This window comes from Astatotilapia calliptera, chromosome 15 (genome assembly GCF_964374335.1).
Source record: "Astatotilapia calliptera chromosome 15, fAstCal68.1, whole genome shotgun sequence".
NCBI classification, from domain to species: Eukaryota; Metazoa; Chordata; class Actinopteri; order Cichliformes; family Cichlidae; genus Astatotilapia; species Astatotilapia calliptera.
The window spans coordinates 38908057-38924015 of NC_137436.1; the positions used below are offsets into that span (position 1 = coordinate 38908057).

The following is a 15959-nucleotide window of genomic DNA, read 5'->3' on the forward strand; positions in this document are numbered from 1 at the left end:
TATTACACTCTTAAATCCTGCTACTTATTCCTGCGTCTTTTGGGATCTTACAAAGCTTCAAACAACGCGTCGACTTTTGATAGTCAACGTAATCGTGACTCTTCGAGGGGGGGGAAGCCCAAGATGGCGCTCTGAGCAGTCACATATCGCTGAGCTCTGCGAACCTGGCCTTTTTAAAAATATATATTACACACAGTGAACAGAGACTTTATTTACGCCTACGCAATAGTCATCTTTTACGTCTCATTTTGGTATCTATTTGTGAACCAAAATGAGCAAACCCGAGAAGAGAAAGATCGAATCTAAGAAGTTGCATGCTAACAGTGGCTCCGTTAGCAAGCTTGCTAATGTTAGCCAAGCTGCTCAGTCTTCTCTCGCTACTGAGATGCCCGCCGACACTAAAAATACTCTCATCGACTCCATGCACGACTATTTGGAGGCAGTTTCCGAACCGCTTCAGTATTCACGGATGGAAGAAGAGTTTTCCCCCTCTCCCTATCACTCCATGTGCCTCTCCCGCTGGTAAGCTAAGAAAAGTTGCGGATACGGAGACATCTACGGTTCTCTCCCAGCTCTCATCACTTACCATGTTGATTAACTCGAGTTCAGACACTTGAAAAAATGGTGAGTGACAACTCCATAGCTATCTCCGAGATGAAAAAAGCTGTCCAAGAGAACACTGAACATATCACAGCTGTTAAGGAGTCATTTGATGCTGTCTGTGCTGAGTTAAATGATATGAAGAGCAGAGTTGTCAGTGTTGAGGCACAGCTCGAAAAATATAAAGCAATCGCTGAAGCACAGGAAAAGCGCATCTCTCACCTGGAGAGCTATTCACGGCGTTGGAATCTGAAGCTCTACGGTCTGACCGAGAGGGACAAGCAGGACGTGCGGCAGGAGGTAATCAAAGTCTGTAGATCAGTCATACCGGAGATGCAAGATAAATCCCCCGACGTCGTTGACACCGTCCACCGTATCGGTCCCAAGAGGTCCAACAACAACCAACCCAGGGGAATCATCATTCAGTTTACATCCAGGATCTACCGCGATGCTGTCTGGCGCGCTGCTAAGAAGTCCACCTACCTGAAAGGTAGGGTTGCCAACCGTCCCTTAAAATACGGAATCGTCCGGTATTGAGCTAATAAGGGACGCACTTTGTCCCGTAATACAGTGAGAATCACAAAAAGTCTATAAATGTTAATGGATTTAACGCTTTGTTTGAAAACATAATTCCCAGCCCCTCTCCTGCTCTGATACCAATGAGCTGACAGCACACTTAGCACGAGTATAACGATTCAGATTACCGCTTATCTAATTGGTCGAGGAAAGGTGTGCGGAGAAGATACCGGAAGACAACAGATGATCAGCATGGCCAACAGAGAGACAAACACTGACACTGCGGCGCGACTCTGGGACGACAGTACACCTTTGAACAACAGTGCTTGTTCCCCTCCTAGAAAGGAAAAAAAAAAGGTTGCAAAAATACAGGGAGGAATGGGAAAATGAAAACAACTGGCTGGGAAAAATGCGCGATAACACGTATAAAGCGCACTGCACATTGTGCCGGCGCACTTTTTCCATTTGCCATGGTGGACTGACTGACGTTAAGCAGCATGCTTCTACTTGTGGGCACATGATGAATATGAGGGGCGTGAAAGAAAGAGGAACCCTTGACCAATTTGTTGTCCACCAGGCCACGGCAGAAGCAGATATGGTATGTAAACATTGTTGTTTTTTTAAACCCTCTGGTTAAGGTTAATATGGGCGTGTGCAATGAATATCAGCACTGTGTGGCCAGAAGTTTGATAATATAATTTGTTTTGTGTAATAAACAAGAATAGATGATTACAACGAATAGATGACTAATACATAAAAGTAATACATAGATGAATAATGATGATGAGTTATGATGCGTAATCATGGGAACAAGTGGGTTTACAAACTGGAGCAGCTGATTAGCATTAGAAAAGCTGAAATAATACCTCAACTGAAGCCACAAAGCCCGAATAAATTGACACAGAAGAGACTTCCGTTTCAAGGCAAGGCAGAGATCCTTCCTTCCCACAGTGATTGTGGTCTTCAACAACTCTTTGAAGACTTGATTAGTCTGAGCTGCAACAACACCTAATTTCCCTCTGGGATTAATAAAGTATTACTGAATTGAATATATATAAAGAATACACATTATATTGAAAACATACATATATATGACCATACCCATTTCTTACAAGTTGCATGCGTAATTTATACTTTAAAGTCAGTTGATAAACTACACAAACTATACAGATATACTGTAATATATATATATATATATATTTCTATTTTATAGGTGACTGCTGCAGAGGTGACCCATGTCTACCACACTGTAAAGCACGGTTTAAGTTATAACTCGGGTGACTGTGCACTCAAACTGACTGTACGAATGCTGAATGACTCCAGTATTGCCAAAAAGATGTCCTGTGGGAGGACGAAAGCTGAAGCAGTTGTCACAGATGTCCTGTCTCCAAAGGCAATAGAAGAGGTGATCAAAAAATTGAAAAGTGGTGCAACTCCACTCCCATTCTCTCTTCACACTGATGCTTCAAACAAGGGAAATCGGAAGATGTTTCCCTTGGCCTTGCAGTCTTTTACACCAGAGGCTGGAGTTGTCAACAAGATGTTGGATTTTGTTGAAAATCCAGATGAGTCTGCAGAGGGAATAGTAAAAATAATACAAAGCTCTCTTGAAAACGTGGGGCTATCCTTAGATCAGGTTTCTGCATTCAGTGCTGACAATGCAAATGTAAATTATGGCATCCACAACTCAGTCTTCACAAAATTGAAAGAGACCAACAGTGAGATCCTTCGTGGCAACTGTCATGCACATATTGTTCATAACACTGTGAAAAAAGCCCTGGACAAGCTCTCAGTAGATGTGGAAAATATTGTCCTGAAGATATACAGCTTCTTTTCCACCTCTGCCAAAAGGAGAGAGTCCCTGAAAGAGTTCTGTGAATTTTGTGACGTTGAATTCCATGATATCCTGCGCCATGTTGTGACGAGATGGCTGTCACTCAACCCTGCAATCACCCGCCTGCTGCAGAACTGGGACCCGCTGAAGTCATATCTCATCAGCATTGGTGAGGAATGTCCAAGGCGCCTGAAGGAATTGCTGAAGTTGACAGAAGATGCTGCTGGAGTTGAGGGAGAGGCAGACATTGTGGAAGTCTACCTCCTCTTCTGTAATAATGTCATGTGTCTGTTTAAAGAAGTGGTGAAAAAACTGGAGAAGAATGTAACCACGTCTGTTGACCTCTATTCCATCATGGAGTGTTTCCTGACAAGACTTATTCAGAGAAGAGATGATGGGTTCTACGGGTACCTAACAAGACAAAAGCTCCAGCATCTCTCGCCATCTGATGCTGATGGTGCCAGGCAGGAGTTTACAGCCTTCCTAGACACTGCCATCAGTTATGTCTGGAAGTGGTTTGACTTTTCAGAAGAAAACTGGCTTTTCCACCTGCAGCCCCTCTCTCTAGCATCTGGGAAGATTTCCTTTGGTGACATGGAGAAGATCATTGAACGGCTTCACCTGGCTGGCAGGTAAGAATAAAACATTTAGCAGTGAAATGATAAACCATGTTTTAATAGTATTGATGGTTAAAAATAAACAAATACAATTGATAGATAACATATATAAATAAAACCATAATCATTAACTTTGTTTGGAGTGTATATACACACGCATGCAATCTTTTATACACTATTTTACAAATTGAAGGAGTTCATATACTTAATATAAGGATGGATAAATACATAATAAATAAACTATACTTATTGTATTGTTTAAATGCTATACAACGTTATAAACATATACAATACATTTTTTCCATTTATTTACCACTGTAAATGTTCTATGTACCACTTAGGATTTAGGTCAACTTCTCATCTCTATTGGCAGGTTAAACATCTCTATGGATGAGCGTTATGAAGAGTGTGTCACTGCAACCAGTCTTCTGAAGCACCTCACCAAAGAACATCAGGAGAAGGAAAAGTGGCAGTCCAAGGGAACAGCAGAGAAGTGGATGGAAATTCTTCAGGCAGCTGACCTCCCCAATATGCAGGCTGTTGTATCCTTTGTACTCAGCATCCCATCTTCCACTGGGTTTGAGGAGAGGATTTTCTCTCTTATGAAGAATAAGTGGACTGATGTGCGGAACAAATGTTCTACTGAATTAATTAGAAGTGAGCTCATTGTCAGTCTAAATTATGATATGTCTTGCTCAGAGTTTTACTCTGCAGTACTGAAAGACAAACAACTCCTAACTGCAGCAAGAGCTCAAAAAAATACAAATGGAAAAAGTAGTCTGTTCCCACATAATGTAGCATTGAGCTTGAGTTCATGAGTTTGTTGTTTTTTTTTAACTTCAACTTTCAGCTACAGTCAAGGCCTTTGTATGGAACGCCAGGACTGCCATAATGAATTAATTAAATACACCATTAAATAATTAATTAAATGTGTCAATAATTAATTAAAATTGGAATTAATTAATTAAATAAATAGTTATGACACATGTAATTAATTAATTATTGACACATTTAATTAATTATTTATGTATTTCACATTTTAATTAATTATTGACACATTTAATTAATTAATTAATTATTGACACATTTAATTAATTATTTAATGATATATTTATTTATTTCATTTTGGCAGTCATGGCGCCTGGCTCTCACCATGAAATAATTTTATCTGTCAGCCTCACCCGTCAAACTCAGGGGGCGGGGTTAACGCTGCCATGCAGCTTCTCTAACATTTGATTGGTTGCCGTGCAAAGTAAGTCAAAACAGGTCGATCCTAGATAATCGATTGCTTGTGTAGACTTGGGGCAGCCAGGTATCCCAGAATGCAGATCAAATCACAGGCAGCAATGGTGGTGGTGTAGTTTTTCTGTCACCAGCTACACTTTTAACAGTGTTTTAGCCGCGAATGTCGCGCCGTATGTCTGGTCAGGTTGTCAACATAGAACATGTTTGCAAAAGTGCTCAGATGTTTTCAGAGATTTCACTAGCTCTGCTAACAATTAGCATGCAGAGTGCACCGAGGGGGTTACGTTAACCGGTTTGTTTACATATTCCACTCTCCGTGTTCCACATGTTGCATTCGCAGATTCTCATTTTCACCGAACGATCGTCTCTTTCCGCCTGGTCTTGTGTCTCTGTGCTTCTGTAACATAAAGAACGAGCTGACATTTTTCTCACGAAACCAGCGATCAGCTCAACAGACCCTCAGTTTACCTGCATGCATCCTCCTCCTCATCTGTCAGCTGTTTAACACCTGCTGCTAATTCAAGAAACACGCCTAGTTACCTGGTGATAGTCACAGTTTAACTGGGCAGCCGGTGCTCGATATAACGCAATGTCAGCGCATTTTTCTGCACAAGATAAGTAAATATAGTGTTTTCCCCGAGCGCAGAGCTGCTGGAGCTTGTTTCCTTACAGAGCACTTTCTAGGCGAACAGCTTCATCAGCGGCTGATGTCCAATCACCGGCACACAGCTTTGAAACCTCAGCTGAGTTTTAACTCTCAGTGGTTAAATGCTGGACTTCATTCACTCAGGTTCTGTCTGTCGGGTCACGTTTACTTCGCTGTTTTATTTACAACTGAGCAAATCGGTTTGGCTGAGGTTAAAGTTACGTTTCATAACTGCATAGTTTCACAGACGTTTAATGGTTCACTGGCACATGTGTTAGACTGAACTATCATCTAAATATCATCTGTTTTTTAATAGTTATTCAACTGTATTCTAAGCACCAGCTGTCTGTTAGAATGTGATTTTTTTCTCTCTCTCTGTTGGCAGAGGTATAAAAATGCGCAGAAAAATCTGACGTGCATGGCGAACTTCACCGACGATATTTAGGGAGGAATAAACACACATCAAACATAAATGAACCATTTGCCTGTCTCCATAATTGAGAGTATTTTCTCTTCTTATTGTTACGCCCCCTAGTCTAGGCGTGTAGGGACGCACATAAGGTTGGAGGAGAGAGAGAGACAAATCCCCGCCCTGGTTCCCAAGCCAAACATCCAAACCAGTTGTGAGTAAAAAGGTGATTTTATTTAAGGAAAAGAAGCATAGCTCCAGGGTGAGCCCAGGCCAAAATAATAAACAAAACCAACTAAGTCCCACCAGAGAAAAACTAACTAAACCCTAGGAAAGAAACAGAACAAACAAATGACAGAGCTATCCCTCGCTCCCTACCCGGAAAACAGGAGAAAACGGTTCCAAAAGAAAAGGCGGCTCACCCCTTCCGCTTCAGCCCAAGAGTGCCTACGCTCTCAGCTAATGCACTAGGAGCAGCTTTCACAATTCACGCTCACACAAATACACAATAAAAATACAGGCTGGGAAAGTCAGGGTCAGGGCTGCGTCGGCTGTCAAGCTACTCGCTCGCTCGCTCCACTCTCTCTCCCTCTCCCTGTAGATCTGTCAGAGCGGCTTTTTGAAGGTAGTCACCCGCTCCATGGTCCAATCAGCCGCTCACTACTCTTCATTAGGGGAGGGACCTGGAAAGAGTCTTAAGCACAGTACAGAAACACAGAAAGAAAACAGCCCACACAGGGTCCTCATGGCCACAGCCGTAACATTATGTCAACACTCTCTCTCTCTCTTTTTTTCTTTCTTTCTTTTTTTTTTTTTTTTTTTGCTTTTTCGGTCATGTGATGTTTACCTATCAAAGGCTTGTTACAAACACATGAAACAACATGAAACACATGGTGCAGACTTCTGGATGTTAGAAGAAAACTAATACTGCTCATGAATGAGACTAAAGGCAGGAAGGTGTCCTTTAAAACTAAACATGTTAATAGGACCTCCCTATTTATATCATAGCTTATGATATAGCACGTGTATTTCAGTAATAGCCTGCTGATTTCAGTGTAGTGGTGAACAGTCGCACAGCTCACGTAGGCGTTATCTGTGATACTCCTTAACTATAATTTATCCAAGTTAACTTCAGTTAACCATTCAGACAGTTCTTTTGCAGTGAAAAACATAAACACCCATATGCTGCCGGGAGGTTTCCTCAGTGCCAGCTGTTTACATTATAGCTGCTTATGCAGTAACCATGGTAACCACGGACTCTGAGCGGCTGGATCGACGGAGGTCAGACAACAATTTTACATGTATGATCTTAAAACAGGACACAGCCACTATACGTGCTGGCCTCATATCAAATGTGAAGGCAGACTGAGTCTATGTTTGACGTTTTTTATATCTAATCTTCCTTTTCAAACATTTAAACAGCAGCGAGTCTGCAGCTGAGAGAATACAAACTCAAATTGTCGGAACAGGTTTGCTCGTTTCTTGGATTCATTTGGTGATTTATTAAATGTATAACTGTTATTCTAATCTGCTGCTGAGTCTCTTACACTTTTCTTTATGCTGTATATTTTCACGTCTCTGGAATAGTTGGAAGTTAGATAGTCAGCTGGGAAACTTTGTGTTAACTCATGGAGCTGAGGATATCGTGGATATGCTGACCTCGCTGCGTGGTGTACAGAGCGAGGTCAGCATGATTAATATTCACAATAAAAATATTAGCCGAACATCATGAAGTCTGTATGTGTTTCATAGTGTCGAACAACCTTTGTACAGTTAAAGCCAGCAGTTACTACATGACGGAAACACCAACGTTATCTCTTTTATGCGTTTATACACAGGTCACGCTGATTACTGAACAAAAACCCAAAGATCAGATGTTAAACAGATTTATTTGCTCTCTCGCCTCCTTAAACATGTTTTTAATGTTAGTTATAATTCAGAATTGGCGACTGAAACACGTAGGACACATAAGAACATCAGGAAATAAAACACCGATAAATATAACCTCAGTGAAAGAAGTCAGCGGGGGTTACTACAGCTGTGTACCGGGGCCTGCGCTTTGTCGGTGGGATTGCTTGCGAGGCGAGCGGGTCTATCCCACGCTTTGCCGTGAGACTGGGCTGGGCAGACATCTCCGAAATCATCGAAGCACTTTTGCAAAGAGGCTGTATCTTGACAAACCGACCAGACACATGAAGATTAAACCACTACATTCTCGGCTAAAAAAATATTAAAACGGTATTTGGTGACACACAAACAGGGTTTTTCAAAGTTCAGTTCTGTTAGCTTCCACATGCAGGTTGTTGTGTGCTAGAAACAATGGCCACCAGGCCAAAGCAATGGTTTTGACTCTATCAGCGTTAACCCCGCCCCCTGAGTTTGATGGGTGAGGCTGACAGATAAAATTATTTCATGATGAGAGCCAGGCGTCAGGACTGCCAAAATTAAATAAATAAATATATCATTAAATAATTAATTAAATGTGTCAATAATTAATTAAATGTGTCAATAATTAATTAAATGTGTCAATAATTAATTAAAATGTGAAATACATAAATAATTAATTAAATGTGTCAATAATTAATTAAATGTGTCAATAATTAATTAAAATGTGAAATACATAAATAATTAATTAAATGTGTCAATAATTAATTAATTAAATGTGTCAATAATTAATTAAAATGTGAAATACATAAATAATTAATTAAATGTGTCAATAATTAATTAATTACATGTGTCATAACTATTTATTTAATTAATTAATTCCAATTTTAATTAATTATTGCCTCATTTAATTAATTATTTAATGGTGTATTTAATTAATTCATTATGGCAGTCCTGGCGTTCCATACCTTTGAGGCAGAAATGTTGTGTTTACAGGTGTTCCACAGACTTTTTTTGCACTTTTCTAATTGCACTAAATGTGCACTGTTACAAGAATGTTTTTCTTTCTATTGTTTTCTATTAATTTATATAATTTTAGGTTAAGCAGGACAGAGTTCCTTGTGTTAATTTTGTCATTTTGCACAAAAAGTGAAGCGTACCAGTCTTTCGTTTAGGAAAGAGACCTATTTTATTGTGTTAATGTTGTCATTTTGCGTTAAAAATAAATGGATAAATGATCATTTGTTTCCCATGTGTTCATATCACAAAGAATATGCATCTACTTAAATCAACTTCAAGTCAAATGGTTAAAAAAAAAAAAATTCACACTCAAAAAAAAGAGCTAAAAAAATTCACCACACAGGGAAGGGTGAAGACAATTGGGTCGCCCGGCCCTGGCCACTAGGTGTCCCTTATTTTTTTTTCAGGGAGTTGGCAACCCTACTGAAAGGTAACAACCTAAAGCTGGCTGAGGATCTGTCCCCTGACGACCGCGCCCGAAGAAACAGACTCTGGCCGTCTGTGGAAGCTGCGCGCAACGAAAACAAGCTGGCGTTCTTCGTAGGAGGTCGTGCGTTCGTGGAGGGAAAAGAGATTTTTCCAGCCCTATAATTTGATCCAAGGTATTTTGAGGTGAAAACTGAAGTATCTTAAGATTAACTTGGTTTCACTGCCGTTCTTTTTTTGTTTGTTTGTTTTTGTTGTTGGACTCATAAAACGATCAGAGTTAAACTGATGCAGTTTATTTGTTATAAGTTTATTGGTCTTCAGTTTGGCTGCAATATTTTTTACTGAAAATGTTATGAGCAAGCTGGATAAGCTTCTTTTTATTTTTTACTTTTATTCTTTTTTGAATAATTAGTTATTTAAATGGAGCAAGAAAATTTCTATTAAGCTCCCTTTCAATGCTCATATGTGAAGCGTTTATTTATTTTATTTATTTATTTTTACCACATTGGTTTTATTGTTTTAGGCTATTGTATTCCTATTATTCAATCAATCAATCTTTATTTATAAAGCACTTTTCATACGGAAAAAATGTAGCACAAAGTGCTTTACATAGTTAAAAGCAGCCCACCCCACCCTCCAACTCACTCCCCACACTCTCAATACACATATATCCCCCCACCCCCACCCACATACACATACACACACGCGCACACTTAAAGAGTAAAAATTGGGCTGGGCTCGCATGAGCCAAGTGAGGAAACATTATAACAGAGAGCCGTCTGCACCGGGAGCCGGTCACAGACCGCAGCCTCCGGGCTGGGCACACAGCCGGAGGGAGGCAAAGGAGCCCCCCAACCAGGCTGAGAGGACCCCAGAGACCCAGCAGCCACGGTCAATAACAGCCCCGGTGCAGAGAGCCCCCTCCGAGGAAACACTGGAGATATGCCACAATAGGCTATATACAGGGTAAAATGATAAAATAAATAAGAACGGGTTACAATATAAATATAAATAGAGTAAGAAGATTAAAAAATGGATAAGAATAAAATCAATAAATATTAGGTAAAACCTGAATTAATAATAAAATAACAGGATAGAATAAATAAGCATAAAATAAATAAACGTTAGGTGAAAGCTAAATTAAAAAGGTGGGTCTTGAGCCTGTTCTTAAAAACATGTACGTTCTCTGCGGCCCTGAGCTCCTCCGGCAGGCTGTTCCACAGACGAGGACCATACCACTGAAAAGCTGCCTCTCCGTGAGTATGTGTCCTGACTTTAGGGACAATCAAAAGGCCAGTGCCAGAGGACCTCAGGGTCCACGAGGGTTCGTATGGTAAAAGCAGATCTGAGAGATAAGAAGGCCCAAGACCATTAAGACATTTAAAAACCAATAAAAGAACTTTAAAATCGATCCTGAAACACACGGGGAGCCAGTGCAGCGATTCTAAAACCGGTGTAATGTGAGCCCGCCCTCTGGTCTTCGTCAGCACACGAGCTGCCGAGTATTATTCAAGTTCACAATTTCCTTACTCAGTATGGAACGCCAGCACTGCCATAATGAATTAATTAAATACACCATTAATTAATTAATTAAATGTGGCAATAATTAATTAAAATGTGAAATACATAAATAATTAATTAAATGTGTCAATAATTAATTAATTACATGTGTCATAACTATTTATTTAATTAATTAATTCCAATTTTAATTAATTATTGCCACATTTAATTAATTATTTAATGGTGTATTTAATTAATTCATTATGGCAGTCCTGGCGTTCCATAACTCAGGGGTTGCAGTTCTCATCTTATATAGGACTCTCTTAAGTGACCAGGTTCAACTGTTCTTCATTTACTTGGTTTAAGCTTTTTCTTATTTGTCACTTTTAATTTTTGTTACTATCATTATTTCTCTGTCTGTTATTTCTTTAAATGCAAGAGGTTTAAGAAACAATGTTAAACGTAAGGCTATTTTTTTGTTTTGCAAGCAGTTCAATTCAGATTTCTGTTTTATACAAGAGTCTCACTCAACAGAACAAGAAAAAACATTTTGGAGATCGCAATGGGGAGATGATCTGTGGATGTCCCATGGTACAGAGCATGCTGCTGGTGTCTGCATACTTAAAGGAAGATTTAATGGTAAAATCTTGAATTCTGACATAGATAAAGATGGTCATTACATTTTTCTAATAGTTGAGGCTGCACACTCTATCTATATTTTAGTCAGTGTGTATGGTTTTAACTGTCAGAGGGAGAATAAACTATATTTTGATAGGTTGGAGGAGCGCCTACTGCGCTGGTTATCTAAATATCCCAATTCTTTTATTGTTTTTGGTGGAGACTTTAATACAGTGTTTAACAGCTATTTGGACAGATGGCCTTCTAGAAGTTCAGACTCTAACTCATTCATAAGACTGTTTGCACAAAGATTCAACTTAGTCGATTCTTGGAGGGATTCTCATTCGTCTCAGATAGCTTATACATGGTGTAATAAGACTCAAACCAGACACTCACGTATCGATTTTTGGCTTATCTCAAAAGATTTAGAAAAAGTTAAAACGGATATTTATCCTACACCACTCTCAGACCACAAAATGGTTAGCTTATCGATCCCGTTGTCATCCTCCCTAATCACTAAAACCTCTTACTGGAAGTTAAATAGTACCATTCTTGAGCATAAAGAAGTGATTTGTGAAGTTCAGAGATTCATTAAACTTTATTGGAGTAAAGCTCTCACAAATAATACATTTTGTAGTAACTGGGAACTTTTGAAATATGAAATTGGAAAATTCTTTAGAAAATATAGCAGTGATTTAGCAAAAAAAAGAAGATCTGATGAGACGCAAGTGATACAAAAGATCACATGCCTTACTTCCAAACCAATAGACACCCTCAGTGAATCTGATAAGATAGAACTGGTTGACCTGCAGCACAGGTTAGATGAGCATAGCAAATAGCACATAGCAAAATATTGTTCAAACTTTTATTGCAAACTTTATTCTTCTAGTTATTGCCCTGAAGCTTGTCTGACTTTTTTTAAAATTCTTTAGACAAAATTACTCAGCTGAATGAGGAGGATAGTCAGCTTTGCGACAGATCAATTTCTTTGATTGAGGTTGCAGATGCTATAAAACATCTAAAGATTAACAAATCACCTGGAACTGACGGCCTTACTGCCGAGTTTTACAAACAGTTCGCTGACAGTTTAGCCCCGTTTCTTTTAGAAGTTTTTAAGGAAAGTATGGATAGAGGTGCACTCCCTCCCACTTTATGTCAAGGTTTGATCACCCTCATTCCAAAACCAGGAAAGGATCCTTTGCTCTTAGACAATTGGCGACCAATCTCATTACTGAATAATGATTATAAGATATTGGCACAAATTCTGGCTAATAGAATGAAACCTGTATTAGATAAAGTTATTGATGAGAGTCCGTCTGGTTTCATGCAGAATCGTCATATCTCAAACAACATAAGATTAATTTTAGACATAATAGATTACCCAGAACTTGTACAGGATGATAGTCTTATTCTTTTTTTTAGATTTCTACAAGGCGTTCGACTCCTTAGAGCATGAGTTTATTTTTACTGCTTTAAATAAATTTGGGTTTGGTCAGTCCTTCTGTAATGCCGTTCGGACACTGTATTCCAATAGTAACAGCTCCATAAAGCTTGCCACTGGTATTTCCCCAAGATTCTCTCTAAAGCGTGGAGTGAGGCAGGGTTGCCCCCTATCCGTATATTTATTCCTTCTTTCTGTGCAACTCCTTAATTCACACATTAAACTCAGTTCTTTAAAAGGCCTGGTCATTGCTAACAGAGAAATACTCATAAGTCAGCTGGCAGACGATACAGCTCTCTTCCTCAGAGACGCCTTGCAAGTTTCAGTGGCCATTAACAATATACAGCCATTCTCTAAAGCCTCCGGACTTTCACTCAACCTGCATAAATGTGAACTTTTACCAGTTAAAAGTTGTTTAGCAACTTCAATTCATGGAATACCTGTAAGAAACTCTGTAAGATACCTTGGAATTCAAATAATAAAAAATGAGCAATCCAGATGCTCCACAAACTTCATTCCTATTATAGATAAATCCCAAAAAATCTTTAATCATTGGCTACAGCGAGACCTGTCATTGAAGGGTAGAGTTCTGCTATCGAAGGCTGAAGGTATCTCCCGTCTAACCTATGCTGCCCAGTCACTACATGTTGATAATACAACCTGTAAGTCAATTAACAAATTATTATACAATTTTTTATGGAAAAATAAAACTCACTACTTGCGTAAATCAGTAGCTTTAAATTCATATGATAAAGGAGGTATAAATTTTATTGATTTCGGTGCTCTTAACAACACCTTTAAAATAAACTGGATTAAAAAGTATTTAAGAAATCCCACTTCTATCTGGAACTTTATCTCACATCATGTGTTCTCTAATTTAGGCGGCCTTAACTTCCTACTGCTCTGCAATTACAGTATTCCAAAAATACCACTGAAACTTTCTCACTTTCATCAACAAATTCTTTTGGCATGGGCGCTGATTTACAAACACAATTTCTCTCCACAAAACTGTTTTATTTGGAATAACTGCAATATTATTTATAAAAATAAAACTCTTTTTTTTAAATAACTGGTTTAATAATGGAATAATCTTGGTTAGTCAGTTATATAGAGAAGATGGACTCTTATATAATTACTCTGAGTTCCTCAGGAGATGTACCGATAACGCCTAAAGAATTCTCAATAGTGTTCGATGCCATCCCATCTGGTCTGTCCATGTTACACAGATGCTCCCACAGTGCTCCACTACAGGTCACTCCCCCGGATGTGTTACATTCTTCTCTTGGCAATGTTTGCTCTTCCTCTCATAAGTCTATAAATACCAAAATAAGATCTCTCTTTCAGGATGCAATGGTCTCTGTTCCATCAGCCATATTTTATTGGGCCAATTTTGTAACAGATATTGAATGGAAAAAAGTTTGGACTTGACCACAAACGTTTTTCTTAACAAACAAAATTAAAGAGATTTCCTTTAAGTTGATTCATAAGTTTTACCCTACCAAACAATATTTGTCCAAATTTATGGCTGAAATAAATGTACATTGTACCTTCTGTCAAGAGCAACCTGAAACAGTTTCTCATCTGTTTTGGTCATGTAAATTTACGTGTAAATTCTGGAAGGATTTCCACAAGTTTATTACTGACTTTGTTCTCCCTAATCTTCAACTATACTATAAGGATGTTATCTTTGGCTATTATAATTTTAAAGACAAGGACAATGATGCTTTCTTCTTTATAAATTTGGTTTTATTTTTGGCAAAATTTCATATACACAAAAGCAAAGTCCTCGGCAGAAAGCCTGAACTTCTTGGATTAAAAATGGAACTTGCACAATATATAAGGACAATCTCCTCATCAAAAAACACTAAGGCTCTCAAGACTGTTAACATCTATATCCGATTGAAACTGCTAACTTGATTTTGGCTCTTGCAAACTTTTGTTTATTTATGTTCCCCTTAATTTATTTTATTTTTTGTCTCACTTTTGTCTCACTGTCCTTGTCACTCTTTCTGTTCCTCATTGTACTACCACAATGGCATCTTTTATGTGATCCCTGTTTTACTTGACTGTATGTTTAAAATGTGATAAATAAAGTTTAAAAAAAAATCGTGAGTCTTCGACTAATCGTGGCAGCTCTAATTACAGATATCATCTTTCACTTGTGTATTTTAATGTGTTTCAGAACAATATTTCTGTTGTGCAGACTTACGGTTGGTAAACAGCAAATATCCAAGTCATTCAAAATAACATCTGTCATGTAGCTCCTGACTCCCTAAGAGTCAAAAGCTTTACAGTATTTTTTGAAGACATACAAACGTTTATTTTCAAACTAATAACTGAGTTACAGGGTCAAAAATAAAAAATTAACAGTCAGTACTTTTGTTGTTCTTTTTGACAAATTCCTGTTAAATGTATTGGACCCTCTGTTTTTAGGTTTTATTTTTTTCATCTTGACTTCCTTGGAAATGCTAGCAAGAAGTCAGTTCAACAGATGTAACTTATAGTGAGATTGGAGGCGGTGCAGTATTAATATCAGAATCCCTTAGTTTTGATTATTAATCCTCTGGCTGACCCCATATTGCATTTTTTCATCTTAAAATGATGCACAGTCTTTATGTGAAATGTACTGTCTTCTTGATATTTATCAACCCATCAGTTTGTATTTCTGTGTGTTAATAAAGTTCCAACTTTTGTATTGTAACATTTTTGTCTTTTTCTTTCTTTAGTTTTTCAGACAACTCAAACTTTTAAACAGTTGTAATGAGCCGAGTGTGTGTGTGTGTGTGTGTGTGTGTGTGTGTGTGTGTGTGTGTGTGTAAGAAGTACCACTTTTAACAACTTCATTAATATTGTTTTGTATCATAGTAATAAAGGTTAGTTTTAACGTCTGTATCTCCTCCTTATTTAATCTGAGATATTCTTTTCTAAAAACCTCAGGATTGTGCAAGTACTTGTTGAGTTTAGAAGGTAAATGAAACACTAAACAGAAAAGAAAAGAGACAGAGATGTGTGTTTTCTGTTAATACCATAATTGCAGTCATCTTAAACAAACACATGACATTTCTTTGGCACGATTGCTTTTTCACTGATTTGAAACTTTAATGTGTGGTACAACAATTCTTCTAGTTAAATAGAAAAAAAAATGAGCTGTCTGTGTAAAAAGCATAAATGGCTGTTTGTCTTGGTGTATTGGTCTTTTG

The 15959-nt window shown here is 38.2% G+C and overlaps 2 protein-coding genes across 3 annotated transcripts; both read left to right on the forward strand.

The window, feature by feature from the left end:
- The first annotated feature begins 573 nt into the window (after positions 1-573).
- Positions 574-15395, forward strand: LOC145420410 (LINE-1 retrotransposable element ORF2 protein). 2 transcript variants are annotated; one of them, XM_080289639.1, is made up of 2 exons: positions 574-1090; positions 9202-15395. In XM_080289639.1, exon 2 carries the CDS (start codon positions 12716-12718, stop codon positions 13826-13828), a length of 1113 nt encoding a protein of 370 aa, XP_080145765.1. In that variant the 5' UTR covers positions 574-1090; positions 9202-12715; the 3' UTR covers positions 13829-15395. The 2 variants fall into 2 exon arrangements, with proteins under 2 accessions (XP_080145765.1, XP_080145766.1); XM_080289640.1 differs by having other exon boundaries at positions 577-1090.
- On the forward strand, positions 1146-4630 carry LOC145420409 (uncharacterized). The gene is made up of 3 exons (XM_080289638.1): positions 1146-1714; positions 2330-3582; positions 3941-4630. Exons 1-3 carry the CDS (start codon positions 1526-1528, stop codon positions 4383-4385), a joined length of 1887 nt encoding a protein of 628 aa, XP_080145764.1. The 5' UTR covers positions 1146-1525; the 3' UTR covers positions 4386-4630.
- Positions 15396-15959: the final 564 nt, after the last annotated feature.